Genomic DNA, 21999 nt, shown 5'->3' with positions numbered 1-21999 from the left:
TATTACGCAAGATGAACAACAACCTTTGTCACTGAGCACATATACATATTACACAAACATGTTTGTGCAATATGCCCTTTACTTTTTTCATATGACTTGTCCTATTACTATAGAAGTTATTAAAATATGGAACTTTACATTTGTTGTAGACAATGTCCTTACTTACAACAAAGTCAAATGCACTGACCACTTTCTTTCTGGTGCTGCAGTTGTTTTCATTTTTGAATACTCTGTGCAATATCAAAATTATTATTTAGTCTTTATAAATGATCCTGGTGACAAATGGCCATCACTGTTTCCCAGACTCCAAGGTGTGGCCTTTTAATTGTGGTGTTTAGTCTGACCAACAGTCCAAAACCCAAAAGTTTATGAGGATAAAAAAGTAAGAAAGCAGCTGCTACATTGGAGAAGCTGGAATTAAACTTTCTTTGGCATTTTTGTCAAAAACATGACCAAGACAAAGAAAAACAGGATTATAATAACTCAGAATTATCATCAATCAACTTTTAGCAGAATCATATTGAGATAAGATGATGTTGTTGTTTTCTAATATGTTTCTAATATGTTTCTACAGCTATAATTAGCTTTTACATAGGCGTTTAATGCAGTGGAACAAAGATCTTTGAACTAAGCATCAGCCTGCTGATCACTCTGCGATTTTCACACATTTACCCAGTAATGATGTAAATCCATTTGTTAATATCCTTGTTAATGATGGGATAATGGTTTTAACAATTGCACTTAGCGTAATAAGTGTGTTGAAAAAGCACTTTGTCAGTCCGATTAAGTCGGAGAATCTTGTCCTTTGTGCTTCTAGCGCATTTTTTTGTGCCACCGTGGTTGACTGTGTTGTTACATATTTAACAGACTCTGGTGTTAGACTGACCCACTCAGAAATCCACCATTGTCAGCCATCAAAGCGAAGCAGCATTCACACCTCTTCTTAATGGCTGGAAAACACCAGAGAGGTGTCATTACTTCACTGCTTGAACAATCACCATCGCAGATTCCCATTCTGTGTTATTTTGTAGAACTCAGTAGATGCATTTTTACATAAAACAGGCAAAAAACTATTTAGCGACAAAGCATCAGTACAGTGTTCGATGCAGTCTGTACATGAGAGAAACATTGTATTGCTAATTATTTAGATGACCTGAGAGTTTTGTCCCATTAGTTTTCGCCTCAAATAATATGTCTCTACTCTGCACGCAAGTTATTACTTTTGATCAACTGAGTTTAACTTAATAATTTTGACAATATTAATAATTAACTGTTAAGGTTTAGTCACTTAAAAAAGTTAAAAATTAGAAACCACCAAAACAAAACATTTAATATTTTACAGGCGTCAACATCACTGTATGTCACACTTTTTTATTCATGGTGGTGATTCAAAGCTTTTCAAAAATGCTAATGTTAGCAGGGAATTGGGAATGGGGATAAAACTGTGGTCACAGTGCTTTGCTTTTCACACGGTGTCCTGAGGTGCAGTGACGCACCTGGCAGCGAACCTCAACAACACCTGAACTAATAACTTTGTGTTGCATAAGAAATTAAAGAGTTTTCATTTTTTTCAATGTTTTTTTTCCACTTCTTTCAAACATCTAAAAAGCTTTCAACTTTTAAATTGCTTTCTAAACTTCTAGATGGTACTTTGACAAATAAATGAAATGTTTTTTTTTTTTTTTGGGGGGGGGGGGGTTGTTCTTATTTCAACTATAGCAATATATATTAATTAAATAACATTTCCCACTCTGGGTGACATATTTGGCCTTAAAGAGTTAATAAAGTTATTATTTATGTTATGGAACTATGTCTGAAAGTCTGCCAACGCCAAAGCACATGAACAGGAAGAGGTGGAGAAAGAACTCAATAGAGGATGAGAGGTGATTGAAGGAAGACAGACAGAGGACGGAAGAGAGAGATGAGCTTTTTTCTTTACTTTTTTTTCTTGTGAGTACAAAGCCCCTGCACTTACAGAATAAAGTGCATCTTTACTCTCTGTGCAATCCATAACTGTGATTGCTTCATTCACCTCTCTCCACATTAAGTTGAACACATCTGCTCTCTCTGGTCCACCCCCTGCATCATAGTTTAATTACCTTTTCCCCTTCACCAAAGACATGAAGTCAGAGATGCTATATAACAATATAGGCAGGCATTTATATTTAACAGAACCACTTAATGTGGTGGGAGCTGTGGTTGGACTGTGGTAACATGATGGGCATTAACGTAGAGCAGAGTGGAATTGGTCTGTTACCCTTAGAGTTTCGTTAAAGCATGATATTGGTTCTGCAAAGCATGGATATCTTTTCTTGGTGTGACTCATGGGCCACTATCAGAAGGCGGATTTAGAGTATTGAAGCCATTTTACTTTCACCACTAGGTCAGCAATCTCTCCAGTTTCCCTGTTCATTAAGTTTGAAGGAACACCGTTGTTAGTCTATGTAAATGAGCTACAGCGTTCCCATGTCAACCAGGAGCAGATTTGGATGAAGCTGTGGAAAGAAATGACTTCTCACTTCAGGGTGGCTGGTTGTGCAGGTCTGAGTTTTCTCATGTGAAAGGGATCAAAGCAATCTTACTGAGCCCTCTTAAGAAAGATAGATGTTCGAATGTGGGAAATCAAATCTGCTTCAAAAGGGAACACCACTGGGAGCCAGAGAGATGAGAAGGCAGTGGGAGAATATGAAACCAGTGTGAAATCGCTACTGTTGTCGTACTGTAACAGAGGAGAACACAGCTGTCTCCTGCTGTCCACAGTGTGTTCATGCAAGATGTCTGTTGTTGGTCGGGTTCAGTAAAGATTTCTTTGGGTGTATTTCTGTGCTGATTCAGAAGAAAGTAAATACAAACCGCACAATGTGTGCTAAAGAGAGAGTGAATGAAAACGAGTGTGAAGTCACCCTCAGAGGTGAGGAACTGCTGATAGTATGAGTGAGATTTTTGTTGTGTAAAACATGCTTTGATATGATAGTGTTGATGCTTGCGAGTCCCCTCGCGTCCCCTTAGCATATGCCATGAAAGCTGATTTCACAGCTTATCGCCCGCTCTGAGAATAAACCTTGTGAGGAAGGTGTGACATTGAAAAGCTGAGACAGATAGGAGCTAAAAAAACTCTCTTTTTCCTGTGTAGTGACAACCTGCCTTCCTCCAGCTCAGAGTGGAGGGGGTGGGCTTTGGATTTGTGGGCGCTTTGCTAGTAATTTCCGCTACAGCCCGAATAGTTGCATTTGCTGTAAATCCTTTCCGTCAGTTTAGTCAAAGCACCATCGTAATATTTGGAGTTGATACGATGTCTATGTTGCACTTTAATCTGAACCATTGTTGCCTTGGATTTTTGTGATACAAGGTTAGTGCTTCTGACACGTTTTATTTACCTGTTGGTTCAATGTTAGGCCATTAAATTCCAAGTAAAAGTTTTGCTTCTTGTGTGTATAACATATTCACCCTTTGTTGACTTGCAGAGCTGCTTTAAAAAGTTTGTAGCTTGCTCTTTCAATGAGAATGGTTTCAATGAGACAGTAGGGCCAGTTTTAATTTGTTTGGAGATGAAATGGGCCCCATTAGCCAAAACTAGTTAAAGCTAGAAATAAATTAAAGCACTGAGAGATGCTTCTCAAAAATCCTTTCCAACATAAGCCATTATTTCTGAGTTTATTTAAATACATTTGTATGTACTCCTATTTGCGCCAAAATTATGTGCACTGCTTTCATTTCAGTCCCTAAGCACGTCCAAGTCAAGCTTGCTAGCCGATGCATGTGTTAACACCAAATGCTCATGAATCGTTCTGTTAGGGAAGAGGAAAAAAATTAGTTCAGCTTCCTCTGAATCCTCAGTGGAAAGCTTGGAGGGCCCACAAGCTGGTGTAAATTAAATAATTGCCTTTTTTCCATTCAGTTCTGTCTGAATGGCAAATGCAAATATTGCTGCACTGTGCATTGGTTTTGCAGTAATCCTGATATAATCGCATACATTCAAATTGATAAATCATAATCCAGTGGATTATGTTATTTACTGTAGGCAGAATTGGATTGCAAGATTACTGTGGTGTTCAAAAATATATTGACCTAACGATAATTTTGTGTGTGTTTGTGTGTGTGTGCGTTGGTCACAGCTGTGCATGCGGGAAGGTCAGAGGGTCTTCTAAATCACGAATAAAAAAAATCCACCCTCTTGTTTTTTTTTTTTGTCCAGGTGGGCAGGCAATAAGGCTTGACAGAAGATGGGACGGGGGTGGTGGCTCGTCAGATGGCTGGGGACAGGAATGGCAATCCTCTCCTTGCTAACCCACAGCTGGGGCCAGGACATAGAAGGTATGAGCAGCCAGCAGTGAGGCAAACACCCTCAGGCTTCCCCTCTTTTTCGTTAAGTCTAACTGCGCTGCATAGTGAACACCTAAAACGGAAAAGGCAGGATTGTTTTTACTATGAGAAAAGCAGTAAAAAAAAATAGTAAAAAAAAGCCCTTGTACAACAGCCTAATACTTTTGTTACTGATGAATTATGTGCCAAGCTGAATTTGTCAAACTCTTCCTAAATGGACCAGAAGTAAAACTCTAACATGATTTTCTAGCTCAACTGTATTCTCAAATGTAGTTTTACGTTTAGTTTTTTCCCATAAAACATTTTTTTTTTCATACATACAAGTCATACATACTTATGCAAATGGATCTCTGTGCCAAGAGAAATGTAATTAAAGTTTTTTGTTTAAGTTGGTATGTAATTAAACCTGTAGTTTACCAAAATGGGGGGACAATAGAGATTTGCTTTCAGGTGAGCTCTCAACATCATGCATAAGGCTTCATTGCAAATATCTGATCTTTAATAGTACTCTCACAATTTTTCCTCTTGAATTTTAAATGATTTTAAAAGATATTATTTTATATATTTTATATATTATATTAAGAGAGGGTGTGAATTCTCTTTTCTTTTTACACTCTTCAATGCTTGTAGTTTCATGGTTAAGTTCCCACGTTACAGAGGGCATCTTAGCATTTATAGTCTCAATTCACTGACTTTGTAGCAGATGTCAGTTAAAAGTAAATTCTGGCTGTATGAGCTTGGCAGGTCTTTAAACGGAGTGTTGAGGGGAAGCTGCAAATACACAGAGACATCCCCCTCTTCCCCCATGTGGAAATATTCCACATGATTCGGGTCAATTTTAAAACGCTGTATTTTTTTCAAAATATTCTCTTCATCCGACCCCAGTTTCTTTCTTTCCTTTTATCCTTTTATCTCTTTCCTGATTCCCAGCTTTTATGGACAAACTCACTAATGTAAGCTTGGCGTATAAACTCTGCTGTCATGTGAATTACGATTTTATTTCGAAAGGTTTTCTTTGTGGGTTTGATATCAATTTAGTAAAGAAATGACTTGCGGTTACCTTGTGGTTTCCTTTTTGAATGAAGTCTCTCTGAGGCTCTGATAAGTGTGGTGTGGAGTGAGGAAGCCATTGACCCAAAACATGCTGCAGAACTCGAGAGCAGCCCAATGGAAAATGTGCTTGTAGGTAATTTATTTTACAGCTTGATGGCTGAAGGTATAAAGTTTTAGTGTCTCTTTGTCACAGCTTCATGTGATGTTGTTAGACATACAAGAAAAATAATCTTTACATATTAGGTTCACTGAGGTTGATGTAAAATGAATCTCTGCCTCAACGAACTTGCTTGAACTAAATTGTGACAAAACTTAAAATTTTTTGGTGCTAATTTGCTATTGTAAATCTTGTTTTGTGTGGATATTTCCAGATTTAAGATTCCAAGGGCTTTAATAATCCAAGCCTTGTTAAATCTGCTCTCAGCTTTTAAAGAAAGAAAACAAAGAAACACACCAACACACAAGCAAAAAAACATCTACATTTACCAGTAAAATTAAAGAAAATCTACTGGTGCAATTGTACTTCTCCGTTGATACATGTAAATGTTGACTCAGAACAATGCTGAAAAGGGCATTATTGGTAACCGTAGGCTGCAGGGGCTTGCAGAGGCCCTGACAAGCTCACCTCCCAAATCTCAACAGTGCATTGTGGGGAAATGTGCATCAAACGAGCTGACTGGATATTGTTGGGAGTTGGCATCAAAAGGAACTGGAACGAAGAAAAACGAAAAGGAAGAAATGTAACAGTTCATACCTGTCAAAATGATTCACAGTTATTTTATATAATTATTTATCTTTTACTGTATATATTCTATTGTTGTACTCCTGCTTTAATCATTCGATTTTGTTTCCTTTTTTTAACCCCATGATTTGAACTTGAGTGTTTTGAGATGTGTATTTCAACTTATGTTGTTTCCAAAAAGTTAAATTTAAAAACACAAACCATTCCTGCAGGGGTCCGGAAATGGTTCATCAAATCCTTTCCATTATATTATTGAAATCCATGTCTACCTTTTATAAAAACTAATTCTTGTTCATACAAAGAACACAAGCTTTTAATTTCCTTTTCCTGATTGTTTCCTTTTCAGCTAATCGATGCTTATGCAAACACGATACTGCCCCTTGTAGACATATAAATCTATTTTGCAAGTATAAAAGAAACATGCATGAACGTATCCTAATGTAATCCGTGTATGTACGCATACGTGAAATACGCAGAAGTATATTTCCACCTTAACAATGAAATTAAAAATTAAACAGGTTTACAATAAACAGTTGTTATGCACTGCAATGAAAAGATGGACAGTGATGACAAAAATAAAGATGCTCAAAAGTTTGATTTGAGGATAAATTATGAAACAATTGACAGTTATCAGTCAAAATAGAGTGCGTTTGTGCTCATATGACCGGATAAACATGATTGCCCAGGTTTAGTCCCGTTTCAGTCTTGACGTGTAAGGGGACATGAGTTGTACAGTAAGACAACGACTGGGAGAGAGGATCTCCTGTGGCGTTCTGTGGAGCACTCGGTGGTAATCAGTGCTCTGTCTACCAGTACACCCAGAACAGAGCCAGCCCTTCTAATTCATTTGTCTAGTCTGTTAGTGTCAGCCACCTTCATGTTACTGCCCCAGCAGACCATGTGTACTCTACTTGTTTCCTGGGTTATGTTCCTCTGTATCATTTTCTGTCTAGTGCAGGGAGCTCTGTAATTATGTACTGCTTACTAGCTGCAGTGAGGAGATCATTGGGGTTCAAAGTGCAGGATTGTGACTGGAGGCTTGGGATTCACTACCAGTCCTGTGGGTGATTAGGGTTAAGTAACAAAAGTGACGACAGTGAACATATCGTGCCCCACGACTCTGGTCAGTGTTAACATTTTTATACCAACACCAGCATCTTTTCCTAACATACCCACATGTTTTGGGTGCCTAAACATGAGTGCAAAGGAATAACCATGTTTTATTTGTGGCCCAGTTCAGTGTTTTCTAATATGGTAAAGACATTGTTGCCTTAATAATAAATGGAATACAGGCAGGATCACAATTTTTACCAATTCTAGGAGACAGTATTGTTAAATCTGTCTGATAATATCAGTCTGTGCAATATATATTTGTATCATCAGAATTAAATACATTTCAATCCCGTACCTAATCAGCAAAAACATCAGATGTCGAAGTTAATCTGTCTTTGTCCTCTGAATCTTTGGTCATTTGAAAAACAAATGTTGACCCTCAACTTGTTTGAATCTGACATTGTCCTTTGACTGTGTCATGCAGACTTTTTAAGCTAATTATAGATGTGGCTGCAGCCTGTAATTTGACTGGCTGAAGACAGAAATAATTGCGATTGGGGGGGCAAGTAGGAATTAGAGATATTTACCCTGCCTGCAAATGAGCTCTGATTGGATCGGCGTCTGCCAGCAAATGACCCACAGTGGCACAGTTGTAATGAGGGTGCAGATAGTGAGACAGACTACATCAGAGGTGTTGCGGTTTGACGGGTGAGAACAAATGTGGTTGCTGTTCTTGCCTCCCTTTTAGTGTCACCCAGGGATAATGTTGGTTTGAGCAGGAATTTTCTCCTCCATCAACACCACATCACTCATCTTCTCCCTCATAAATCTCCCTGCTCTGTCCACCTCAAGGCGCCCTTGGCTTTTGGGTCTGTCAAGTTGCTTGGTTCATTTTCTGTCTATCAAGTAAAAATAGCTACCAGACATTTTTTAGATGGCATTGAGGTGTGGTCATAACAGTGTCTAAATTAGCAGTAAGACATTATGAATATTAAAATTCTAATTAAAATGAATGTGTGAGAAAACACTGTGCTCCTCACAAACATTAGAGATTGGGAATTAATTCAGTACATCTCTTTAAAATATGTTGTTTATTAAACGCAAATGCTCATGTATTAAGGATAAAATATGTCAGTTAGAAGTGATTACATGACAAAAAAAAAAACTATTATACTAAGATTTTATGTCTGGCAAGTCACTAATGACCAATTAGTCTCAGCTCAGTTTTTTTTTCTTTATTTCATTTCTCCTCCCACATTCTGTTATGTTACAGAAGGGAATCAAGAGACATGTCTGGTGGTTTCATTTTGTGTGTGTGTGTATATGTGTGTGTGTGTGTGTGTGTATGTGTGTGTATATATATATATATATATATATATATATATATATATATATATATATATATATATATATATATATATATATATATATATATATATATATATTTTTTTTTATTCCTTTCCTCTTCGTGTGATCCCTTTTATGTTTTAGTCCTTATTTCCCATCATCTTGCTTCACTGTGCTGTAAGCTCAATTGACTCAAAGTAGAATAGGAGGGTGGGCAAGGCGTGAATTTAATATGTCAATACTTTTGGCACGTGACATCAACCCACCATCCACTTGCACTCTGTGCTGTCTGTCTCCCTCTCTCCCATCTGCACATGCATTCTGACCCACAATTGTTTGTCTATTTTTGGGATTGTCTGATTAGGGGCCAGATGTGCAGACTGTGTCTGGCTGCAGCAGAAGCCTGTAGAGTGGGGGAGCAGCGGTGTGACAGCAGGAAGAGGGTTTTAATCTGCCCACCAGTAGGCTGTAATCAGGCTCTGGGTGCACAAAAAGGGAGGGGCGCACTCTGGCCCAGGCTAGACCCAGTGCTGGCTGTAGTCTATACAGTACCAACAAGCTCTTCCTGGAACTCAATACGTGAGCTCGTGCATGTTGAACTGTTCACTGGGAGTGTGATTGGATCTGTGTGTGGTTAACCTCACATAGAGGCAAAGAGTGCAGTAAGGAAAATGTGTGAACGAAGAGTAACAGGTAGACTGCAAGCAAATACACATCAGTAAAGTAATCCCCTTCTCTCTCCCATTGTCAGCCACTAATGATTTACATGATGCTGCAGGAATTTATTTTCATCCTCTATCACTCTGATGCTTTTCCACCAATGCTCTTTTGCTCTCGGCTTTTTCTTTCCTCACTGCCTATCTCCCATTTGCTTTTCATTCTGTAATGACATATCCCTCCCCATTCGTGACCCTTAAAGATAAATACATGCACACTATTACATGAAGAAGACCCACACAGAGAGCCACACATCTAATGATTTTAAGGAGTGGGGGATAGATTTGGAGGTGGAACGAGACAGAAGGAGCCAGTGATTGCATTCCTCATGCCAAACATAGACTGGCTGCAAGAAGAAGCACACAGCTCTGTCTGTCTCCACATTGATTTAACAGTTTTTTTCCTCTCAAGTAAAACAGTGGTGAATGACAGAATGTCCAAATGTAATGGGAGTGTGCTGCACGTTTTCTGTTTGTTCAAAAAACAGAACTGAACTGCCCAGGTATTGTTTTGTGTTAAGTTGAGTTTAAATTATCCATTTGTTAGCTTGTGTAGTCCTCATTGATTTTATTTTATTTATTTTTTATAACTGCATCAGATCTGTTGTCTTGGAAAGTGCAGTGCCAAAAAATCAGAGCTGCATCAACTCCTTCACCATAAAGAAAACAACTTACTCTTATTTGGAATGGCTCCTTGACCGTGTAAGCTGAATTCAGTGTTGCCTTCAGAAACAAAAGTTGTTTGTTTTTTCCCCCATATGTAGTCATTGTATTCAAAGTGGGTTTTTAAACATATTTTGAAGTCGCCCAGGAAATTGTTCTTCTCTTTTACATGTGAGATACTTTAGATACTCCATGATGATTTCATAATACAAAAACCCTAACAATTCAATATTTTGTAATTAACCTACCACACAAGGCACTTGTTCCATTGAACAAAACAATGAAAAGCTGCAAAGGAATTCAAAGGAGTATGCATTTAAAGTGTCAATATTGACCCAAAAAGTACGGCTGTTAATAAAAAAATAACTTGTATAATAACATGCTCAGTGATGGAATCTAAATTAATTGCAATAAATTTTTGCTATGAACATTTACAATCAAAAGCCATAACAATCAAAAATGTGACCCAGTATTCTGAGTAAATGACTAAAAATGCTTCAGCATAATTTCATTATTCAGGCCCCAGGGACCCCCTCCCCCCCCATTTTTTATTTATTTATTTATTTGTTTTCTTTTGCTTGCTCAGTAACCTTGGAGTTGCCGCAGCAGATCTTGTAGTCTGCACGTTGATTTCCCAGAGAAGGATTCAATTCAATTCAATTCAATTCAACTTTATTTATATAGCGCCAATTCACAACAAAGTCATCTCAGGGCACTTTACAGAATAAAGTCAAGATTATAAAGATATATAAAGAGAACCCAACAATTCCCCCTGGAGCAAGCCATAGGCAACAGTGGAGAGGAAAAACTCCCTTTCCCTTCCTGATACATTTTTTACAGAGCTCAGGACCAGCTCACAGATGTGCACCGTATTGTCCAACCTCAGCGACTGGAGTAGCAAGTTGCTCTCAGTGGGTCAGGTGAACACCTTGCATGGCAGATGATGTCATTGCTGTGTGTGTGAGAATGGGCGAATAAGAACCAACCTTGTAAACTGCTTAGGATAAAGGTTTGGCGGTTTGATAACTACAACTAGCTGATGGGCTGTGCAGCGTATGGTGACGTGTGGTTGAGAAGAAAAACTGTTTCAGTGCAGGGTGAGGAGATCTGGGCAGAGTTGAGAGGACTTTAATGTGTATTCAGTTAATCATTTGACAGAGGAACCTCATCATTACCTGACAATTGCGTCTAATATTGCATCAGCAAGAGACTGTACATTGCAAAATATACAGTAAATAAAAACATGACATTTATGACTAGTCTGACTATTATAACTAAAGCAGATCCCTGCTTAACGACATTTATAGATTCACACACAACTTTGTGTGAATCTATAAATGACACTCTGCTTTTTCACCAAAACCTTTGCACAAGACTCCCCTGCCTTTCACCCCAAATATTTTTTTTAGAAATATGTGTGGGGTTTTTCTCTTGAAATGTTAACCAGCAGTTTTCATCCAACTATAGGTTGAAAAAGAATAGAAGTTGATTGTTGCAGCTAATACCTGTAATTACTGCTAAAACTGTTTGTGTATGTTATATGGCAACTGCTTTGCATATGTGTAGGCAGCCAAGAGTCTCTTTACTATTCCAGAAATGACTTTTTAATGAAATTCTGATGTATCAGCTTTTATTAAAATGTACATAAAATCAAAGCCTGTCATGGCTAATGCATATGTACTGTTGGGAAACCTACAGTACTAGGATTGTGGTCAATACCCCATAATGCAAATAACTCGGAATAACTTAAGGCTTTGTGAGGCTTCAAATACACATATGGTATCTAACCTGCATTTTTTTAAGGAAGCATTAATGAATATTAACTGTCATCTATTCTAAAAACTGCATGCATAAATTGCCCATCTAAACTTGAGTCATGACAAATCCATGATTAGGGGCAGAGTCGGCTCTGGAAAGGACTTTTATATATAAACTGAACTGTTATGCACAGCTTTCACAGCCCCCTAAGGACAATTGGCTTCACTCCCCTTTACAAAAGCACATAGTGCTCATATGTTTTGACCTGCTGTCAGTCCATGAGCAGCCATTACCTGGCAATGTGTGTCACTGGACAGCTGCCCATTGTCTGTCTGTTCGTCCTTAGCCAGGCCCTACTGGACATCTTCCAGAATACACCTCTGCCCCATTGGACATGGATCCATGCAAAATAAACTGCAAAATAAATAATTAATCCAACTGGGAAATTAAAACTGTGTCCCTATTTGCTCTGTCTCCACTCATCCCTGCCCTGGGCTCTCTGCCACCCCCAGGGCTTAGTCATAACTCTAACCTCCAACCTTGCCTTTTTTAAGTAGATAATGGTCAAAGCAGAGGAATGCAGACATTCCTCCTTCAGGTGGACCAATGGCACTGTGGCTGGGGGAAGACAAAGCATAAGGATTCTCTTTTTCTTGCCAAAAGACCAAGAGGCCCTAAGGCTGTGTCATTTCTTATCACATCTGGCCCAATATTTATATGAAGGGGCAGAAACATTTGTGATTGCATATGGACATACAGTGTGAAACATCTTATGATAAGTTAAACATTTTGTAGAGTTGGCAGCTTGCCATCTATCTAAAGGATGGGAAAAGATTTCTTATGAATCTTTTTCTCTCCGCCTCTTTTTCCAAATCTAGGGAGAGCAAGCATGTTATAAATGTGCAATGAGTTGCACTTCTTAGTAATCTAATCCAGATGCCTCTTATCGTAGCTCTGTATTAAAGGCAGGGGTGTAAATCGCAGGTTTTGTTATGATATGGTTTTGTGCTGATAGTCACGATCTGATGTTGGCCAATACATTCATACATACATACAAGTGTGCAACTTTGACTCAAGGGCTTGTGATTGACATGAAGTATTTTGTGCATATTTCACAGTAATTTGAATTTTTATTAACTCATGTATTTATTTTTAAACAGTGCTGCTTTCAGTATAAGTATGGCTATTTTAATAGAAATAAGAAGCATTGACACTGACATTGAGCATAGACATCTTTTAATAAAAAGATCATTCCTACATTGCAGCAGGGGTTTTGTGGAAACCTTCATAATCACTTAGCATCATTAACAATATAGTTTTCAACAGTAATTCCGTGAAATAGCATTTACATGTTGCTGGTTATTAGTCACAAGTTTAGGGTTTTTGAAGTGCATATTCCACTTCTCACATGTTTCTCTCAAGACTGTCCCAATCCACCAGTTTTTGCATCCCTCAAAACAAGTGTTCGAAGAACATAACTCATCACTTCCCAGTTGGTACCAATAAACAGCAGTTCACAGTTACAAAGGCTCCTCTTGTGCAGGAAGCACAGCCATCTGTTGTGATCTCTCCTCGGCTCCACAGCACTAGAATCACCAGATTATACCAATTCCTACTGGTATTTTTTTTTTCGCATAATGTGGTTTTTCTCCACCTGAACATAATAACCCTACCCTCAGTTTTTCCAGTGGTAGGGTATACTTTATTCTCACCATTTTTCAAATTATGTCTCGAAGCCGCTACCAGTTTCAGGGATCTGGCCCGATCCTGCCTTTGTGCACTTTGTGGTACTCAAATACTGTGTCCGATACCACGTTAGCCTCCGCTTGTTGGTAGAGGTTGAAAAATGTCTGCAGCTTAGAGCAGTTTTAAGATAAAGCATGAGGACAAAAGTAAAGACTAACGCAATGCAAAATTATTATATATAGTTACTACCAATAATATAAATATTCATGTTTCTCAAGAATATTTTAAAGATGTTAAAAATATTTGTGACTGATATCAGCAAGAACCGAGCCTGGATCTCATCCCTAGTCTGCACTTTGTTTATCTTTTTTCTTTTCCATTTAATCTTTTCAGCAAAAGTTGCTCTGCCATATTGGTCTTGACCGAAGGACGCAAAAGAATTTCCATTCTCGTGCGATTTCCTTAATGGATTGAGAATTTTACTCCCCAGCAAACAGCTTAGTCTTTACATTGGTACTTTGTATTGGCAATTACTGCTATATAAGTATTTGTACTCAAAGTGGTATCGGGACATCCCTATTTAAAGTTAAATATACATCGCTGTTTACGTTTTGCATCATCAATTATTTGATAATTGTTATTTGATCAATGGATTGTTACACTCCTAGTTGAAGGTCCCTCCCTCATCATATCTCTTCTTTAAAGTGGGTTCATTGTTGTATAAAGTCTATTTTGAATTAATTAATTTATTTTTTGAGATCTCAACCCCAAGGAACCAGCAGTTTGATATGTCGGTGCTAAAGAGGTGCAATTGCAGATGAAGCTGCAGGAAGGAACAGGCTATAGAATTGAGTGGCAGGTAAAAATGCCTTTTTGAAACTCAATGCCAGTAAGCAGAATTCATCTCGACACTGACTTTGTGCTTCTGTAATAAGGCAGTCAATGGGCTTCCCTGTAAAGAGACTCTTATGGTCTCATTTAAAAAAATATGATAGAAGAACTATGGTTCCAAAACAGTTTACATAATTTGGTAAAGTATTTGAAAAATCTTATATATAATATTATTTTATTATTTATATACACAATATATTTTCATAGTAAACATTTTACACAAACATATTTCAGCTCATAATGTATTTCTACTGCATATGGTAAAATAAATCCTAACTCGACTAAATATTTGGAGAATTTGATGAGAATTAGATTAGGAAGTCTAAGGTACAGTATGTTTAAAGATTTTTAATTGTTAAGCAGTTGCGCTTAAAAAGACAAAATGCAACGGTACTTCATTATTTGCTGTGTCATAAATTCTGTTCAGTTCTGTCTTTTTGTCAAATTGTCTACAAATTGATTGAAACTTGCCTAAATCCATTTTTCCACCTGATCCCTCAGCGAGAAGAGCAATAATCATTTTGTAATTGAAGTTTTACGACTTCAAGCCAACATTGTTAGTAAAAAGATCTATTTAGGAGAGAGCAAATTACCCCAAGGTCAAAATTAGAAGACTTTGATAGTTTTTGATGAGATCTCTGTAGTCTACTGTGTCCTGATTACTTATGAGTAATTAAATGCTGCTTGGGGCTTTTGTTGCAATTTTCTTCTTTTAAATCCCCAACTCGATCATGACCTAATACTCATAAAAATAAAAATAAATTGACTATAGACGCAACAATGTGTAGTATTTCCAGCTATTAAGATTCAGGCTCTCATTTTCACTTGTATAAAATGTTATGTATGTTATGTTACAAAAATATTAAACTTTGGCCGGTTTGGCCATTCCAGATAAATATTATGCTCTCTACATGATTAGTTTCATTTTAAGTCAGTGGTACGATTTATGACGTACAAGTGCCTGACCTTTTACTTTTGAGTAATCAAACCTTTTTATAGCCTCATATTAACTTATATTAACCCATATTAGCTGCTCTTTGTTTCTGTTGTCCTAGTATTTAGAGACCAAGCAAACATATTTTTCCCAACTGAAATAAACTCTACTAACATAAGTTGTGGCTATATATTTTTTGATAGTGAGTCAGTATGTCTCCCTGTCATGTAGACACACAGGAGCACTCAACCACTTACGAAGCCCAGCAACATGCGAGTAGAAATTTGGCACCTATAATTCTGCAAATAATTTAGTGTCATGATGTCTGGATGGATCTGGTGTTGCATTCTAGTCGTCATCTTCTGAACATATATTCAGTTCTTAAACAGGCTAAATAATGTCCCAGTGTATATTTGGGTAAACTGTAACATTTCTTTCATTGAAGGGGAAAAGTTAACTTGCTCCTTTTAAATGTGTTGCTTTATATCAAAATGGTGGACTGTAACTATTTCCAGTAAGACAAATCCATCTAACTAAAAACCAAAGTTGACATAAAGCACTATTTATATTTTATTTTATGACTGTTGAAAACACACAATAGCTCAAGCGTGGTGAACTGACTGCTGCAGCTGAAAATCTGAGCTAAGAGCTCAGTAAGCGTATTCCAAGTTGTCCCATGTTCCAGCATCCCTCTGTCCCTGAGCTATGTGATCAGCTGTGTCTTTTATCTAGCTCTGACTATTCTGCTCTGTATTGTTTCGAGTGCTTAAGAGTTGTTTTAAACAGCTACATAGTAGCTGGACTTTTCCACTTTTTCTATATGCATGTCAAGTGGTGTATGGTTAACATCACATAGCTATGTAAACTCTTCAAATTTTTACAGTATTGTATGACAAACTTGCCTTTGTAGTTCAGACTTTTTGCTGCAGCACATTGTCTCTCTCTTTCTTTTCTTGTTCAGGATTGGTTATGGTCTGTGATATTGGTGGTTGTTTTTCAGTCATGTTTGTTTACGTTATATTTGTATGTGCTGGGATCTACAGGTTACATTGATACTTTCAGATGGATTTGTGACTATTTGTGTGAACCTGGAAAGGTGTTAGGAAGTGAAATGTTTTTATATATTCTCTCAGGCTTTTTCAATAGAAGAAAAGCTCCATGTTTAGAACATTTTATTTCTATAGTGAACGACTGAACAGACTTGAGTTTTTGCATGTAGTGTGCGTTTGTATTCATAACACATATGAAAATGTGTGCCTATCGTCTTCTGTGTAACTCCTCCGCAAATGGAGGCGCTGTTCTTTATCTGCTTTTTGTCTTCTTCAAAGTACATTCTTCACATGTCTCTCTCTTACTGCATCAACTAATATTTAAAGCTGCACATGTGCACCTGCACAAACACATACGTTTATGCCTGAACACACTCATGGAAAACTAACGACAGACTGTCTGTGATCCCTTAAAATCTTCTCAAAATGAGAGCAACTTTTATTCCACATGCTCATGCACACACACACACACACACACAGGATTGTATACTCTCCTTATTTGGACTTTCATTGCCATAATGCATTCCCCCTACACTAACTCATTACACCCTAAATGACTAACCCCAACATCATCCCAACGCTAACTGTAAGTTTGAAAGCCTCAAACAGGCTTTCAAACTTGTTAGGATCGGCAAAATGTCCTCACTTCACCAAAACATCCTAACTCGATAGGAAAAAAAACTTTTTTTCCCCCATAACCAGTTACAATACAAGTTCGTGCACACACTCACACACACATGCATGCACACTATTTCTACTTCACACAGTACATTCTCTCACAGCAGATTTGCATACTTTTTTTGATGTTGCCTGTTTATGTCTTAGATTGCGCGATGTGACCTACTTGCTCTGTTCCATTTGTCACTATTAGAGGCAACAGTGATCCCACATCCTACTCTACCAAATAGTAAAGGTTTTGTGATTGCTATAACATTTTGGAACTCTGACAGTGTACAGTGAATAGTATAGATTTAGCAATGCAAAATAACTATCGACATATTTTCTTGGACTGGATTTTCACATACTGTGCCAGGCACAATAAGAAGCCTTGCATAGACGTAAACCTCAGTTCTAGGTCGACTGTTCAGAAAATGTCCAGATCATGACATTAACTTGAATTAATAGAAACAAGAAGGCAAATATGCAAATCTTCGATATTGTAGCCTAAAGTGTTTATTGCCATTTAATTGCTAATTATTGTGGGGACTGTCTGTGCTTTGGAAACAGCTGTAATTAAAAATGCAGCAACATCACGTGTTTTTATTTTTGTCAATCTCAGATTGATATGCACTTTTCAAAACATCACATTAGTAAAGGATCATGGGCATGCATATTTAAAGGAAAAACTATACACTGTTTTGCATCTGGCAACAGGTGAAGAGTTACACAACTAAAGTCAGACAACAGCAGGTGGGTGTGTAACCCTAGAGCACTGACTGTCGATGCAATGTCATTGACTGCGTCTTTTTTTCCTGCCCATCTCTGATTACATGTAATGTAAGAGTACACCATCTGACAGCAAAGCTGCTTGAGATTCGATATCGTACCAGCTAGAGGTAGAGTGAATTACAAATAAAACACAGGAAGAAAGCTGTATATTAAATATTGGTTCCATTGATTTTCTTTGTTTTTCCCTCTAAAGGGCCACACTTAATTTACTAAGAGACAGTGTTTTACTTTTTAAATTATATTCTCTACGTCTCTTATCTCTCAAAGAAGATATTTGGTAGCCATATTTGTAAAAACTGTGTGATTCACTACCAGCCCGCATTTCTGTAGCAGAGGCTCCTACAATATACAATATAGTCTCTTCTCTACTATTTTATAATGTATTTGTGTTTTTCATAATGAATGTTTTCTTCCCTTCTAACATTAGAGTTGTTCTTCGACCTTAACTGTTTCCCACTTTTTTCTTCCATGCTTCTGTGCTTTGCTTCTCTCTGGCTCCACTAACCCCTGACCCCTTCAGACTGGCAGTATGAGGGTAAGAGGGCAAATATTTGTTGTCTTTTTTCCTTTTAATCTTCTCTTTCACCATTTTTATTTACAGTCTCTCCTGTCCGAAACTTTTCTCACATCATCTGCAGAGGGTATTGCATACCTGTTCCACTACGCTAGACACCTCCCTTATACCTGTCTCCTCCTCTCCACCTCTCCTGCTGCTCCATCTGCTGCTGTCTGTCAAGATGCCATTACCCGTGTCCCATGTGCTTATACCATCTAGCTGCTGTGACCTCCATCTGTGAAACCAGCCTATTCATTGCTCTGCTTGTGATGTTGCCACATGCTTTGACCAGCCTGTTTGTCTGGTGTCAGTATCGTACAGTCCATTCCTGTTGATGTTTCTGTGGTAGAAGTCATTGATGCTGACTGTGGTAAAAAGATGTGCCAACATCATGACAACATTTTTTAGTTTTACTTACGCATAGCAATGAAATATTCACAATTTCAATGATTGTATGTCAGTTTTTTGTGTGTTCTAGCACTGCTGTAGGCTGCCATACAATATAGTATCTACTTTAAAATTCTGTAAGTTTAGAACTATTGGTAGCAAAAGCAAAACAGTAATTTAGCTTAAAATGCTTTCTGGGGTCGATAAATTATTAAATATCTAGTTATGACACATCCTAAGTACTTATTTTATCATTGAAACTGGTCGAGGTGGAGCTTGTTTTAATTACTTTGCATAAGTACTGGGGATTTGGCTGCAGTGGGGCACAAGATAAATCTGCGGTTAGGAGGGGATTAATAGGTTAATATATTTGAAAAGCAAAATTCTGCCATGCACATTTAAATTTTTGGACCTTTCTTTAATCTTGCTTTGGAAAATGCTGAAACATTTGACCTGTCTGGGCATTGGGGTTGTAGGCACCTAAAACGTGACAAAGTATGGTTTTTAGTCTCAAATCAGAAAGGTTGGGAGCCACTGGTGCCATGAACAATACATTGTGAGCTTGTGATATATATTTTATAAACTCTGAAAAGATAACTACTGATGTCAAATAATGAGTGGAGGAAAAAATGCATTATTTCCATCTGAAATGTAATATAATGTAGCATTAAATGAAATTGCTCGAGTGAGTAACCTCACTTCCGTAATGAAATAATTTTGTTACTTTCTTTTGCATTACCACATTTTAGTTTTGATATTAATTTAGTTTTGATTAGATTTTTTTAGGACTAAAATCCATTTTATCAATTGCCATAGATTGTGATAAACAGCAGTCAAGTCAGTTATTTAACACTAAAAGCTTTTGTTTTTTTCTGTGTGCAGAGTGTAAGCTGTCCCGTGGAGGCCCGCCTGCAACCATAGTGACTATTGATGAGGAGAGCCCCAACGGTATGTACAAAACAGCTGCCAACCCACAATACTCTCCTTTCTTATTTTTACTCGGTTTTCTACTTCTGTAAATGCTTGTTCTGTCAAATGGCGTGGATTACACTGTTGTTTCTGTAATTCAGTGAGTGTTGCTTTGCCTACTGCTATACATGTTAATACTTTCCCTCTTGGGATTGTACAGAATGGTAGTGTAAGAGCACAGTCACTCAGCTGTTGAACCTGGGGCATGTTGATTGTGGGAGATGTTTTGCCAGACTTATTGGATTGTCATTTTGTTTGCATTTTAAATTAAAGATAAATATACTTGAGTTGTTCTTGGGTTGTATATTTGTTCTGTTCTCTCAGGGTGGAGCCAGAGGTGGGTGTCTGAGTCAGTGATACAGATGGTGTTTGGCATACAGACATGACATGGGGCTCCGTTAATGAGTAGTGTGCTCCCTGTGTGAGTTGCCTTCACTGTGGTGTATACCTGCGCTACATTAGCACAGCCATGACTGAAAATGCATTAAGCATAGAGCAAACACAGTTGCGTTGATCAGGTGAAGCTATTCTCTTTAATCCCCTTTCTACTTTTCCATTATTCTGAGGAATGTCCATTTCTTTTCCTCCTTCACCTTTACCGTGAGTTTTGATCATTTTCTATCTGGAAATTAAGTGTGTGTGTACATGTGTGACTGGGAGTGCTGACTGCTGCTTGGGGAGAGCTATATATTCATGTTCATTGAGGGAATGAGAAATGCCTTTCCCTAAATAGAGCAGGTGTGTATTTGTCTCACACAGTTCTCCCTGCAGATATTAGTTCTGCACGTTAACAGGCTTTAATGAGCAGCTCTCACTGCAGATAGGATCCAGAGCTTGTTTATATAATCAGAATACCACTAAACAGATGCTCCTTCCCTGCTATATGTTCTCTGGGCACTCTGCTTTGTGGGTGGTTGTGTGTTATCGAAGGAGGAATTGTCTTCAGCATGCACCTACCTTATGTGCATATTTGAATCCCAAGAGTATGATTAGGTGGCTGTGGTGTCAGATGAGGATGCCATTCATCAGTGCAATAGCTACCAATTCAGACTGTCATACTGTGTCACCTACTCCTTCCTCTCTGAGTGTGCAGCTGTGGGGCTTTGGGGCTTTGATCGATTGCCGGGGGAATGTGTGAGATGAAGGTAGCCAAGCCTGCATCCGAAAACCTTCCTCTCCCCTCATGTGCCGATGCTCTCTGTGTGAGGGATTTGGACTAATCTTCCTCATAAAGCACTCATTTACCTGGGATATGGGTCTCTTCAGGCTCTAGCATCCTTTTATTTATCTCTCTGTGATGAAACAGCCCAGAGCCCATCCTCACCATAATGGAATGTAGAACAGGCAACCCGCCGTTATTGACCAAAGCAATTATCCTTCTTAATGTGTTTCATCTCTTCTCTTCTGTCACACAGAAACCATACAAATGGCACATAATAAGATTCCATCTTTTCCGAGCTTTTGCCTTTATATTCATTCATGTCGGTGAAAGGGACAGCAAACAATATAATCACCCATCTGTCTGGCTTTGTGTGGTCGGGGTCAGAAAAGATAGACAAACAAATAAATATATCATCACGTTTCACTTGGCTTCTCAAAAGCACAAATTTCAGATCTGTCAATAGAGCCAAGAAAGGAGAAGGAGGTTTTATTTTGTAAGAGGTGCGTTGCTCAGAAACATAACATTTGCAACGATCAAAAACATTGATTTATTGCCATGAGTGGAATTATATTCAAGTCACTTTAGACAACAGGCTTTGGTGAAAAATATTGTAAAATTATCCAATTTATATGGGTGTAGCTTTTATTTTTTTAGTTTTATTTTTTTTAGCTCCCTGTGATTTATTCTCTGAGGTTTTCGCTTTAGAAAAACGGATATTCACGAGGGGATAGCCACCCACTGGTTCAAATGAAGCGTAACATGTTTAATTTATCCAAGCTGCTGCTTCTGCAGACCTACTGACAGGTGCCAGACACAACACACACAGTCACTTGCACAGTAGATTTTTATTGAAAAGACAAAGCTTGCTTTCTTTGGGCTCCTTTGTTTATTCAGACTAGGAGCTAAAGCCAAAATCACTTAATCAGATTGAAGAGATTTCTATCTCATAGGACGGGGCAGCTGAATATGGGAAAGAAGGCAAAAAAAAAGTGCATTTTCGCACTGACCGAAAGCTTTTGTACAACGGCAGTGGGCTATCGGTGTATCCTTAAATGAGGATGTCATCTCCTACTTTTTATCTTGTCTGTGCAAATTCATGATTTGTATCAATTTTTGCCTGAAGCATATGAGAATCCTCTCAACCCTTTTTTTATTGGGCAGCAGTTTATAGGAAATCAGAAACAAGCATTAGTAAAGGGCCTTAATAAAGACAAGTCACTTTACCATTTTTATGTTGTTTATCTGCCAGGTAGCTTCAGTC

At 37.9% G+C, this 21999-nt stretch overlaps 1 protein-coding gene across 1 annotated transcript in view; it reads left to right on the top strand.

Moving 5' to 3' along the window:
• The window catches only part of LOC137134200 (protocadherin-15-like), a 183957-nt gene that overhangs the window by 49462 nt on the left and 112496 nt on the right, over positions 1-21999 (top strand). Inside the window, exons 3-5 of the mRNA XM_067518787.1 lie at positions 4196-4314; positions 18185-18199; positions 19490-19555. Of these exons, the coding sequence (XP_067374888.1) occupies positions 4224-4314; positions 18185-18199; positions 19490-19555 (172 nt within the window). The 5' untranslated portion in view covers positions 4196-4223. The remainder of the gene's footprint in view (positions 1-4195; positions 4315-18184; positions 18200-19489; positions 19556-21999) is intronic.

The sequence above is a fragment of the Channa argus genome, chromosome 1, assembly GCF_033026475.1.
Source record: "Channa argus isolate prfri chromosome 1, Channa argus male v1.0, whole genome shotgun sequence".
Taxonomy (NCBI): domain Eukaryota; kingdom Metazoa; phylum Chordata; class Actinopteri; order Anabantiformes; family Channidae; genus Channa; species Channa argus.
The sequence above is the reverse complement of the archived record's forward strand: the minus strand, read 5'-3'. Positions and strand labels throughout refer to the sequence as shown.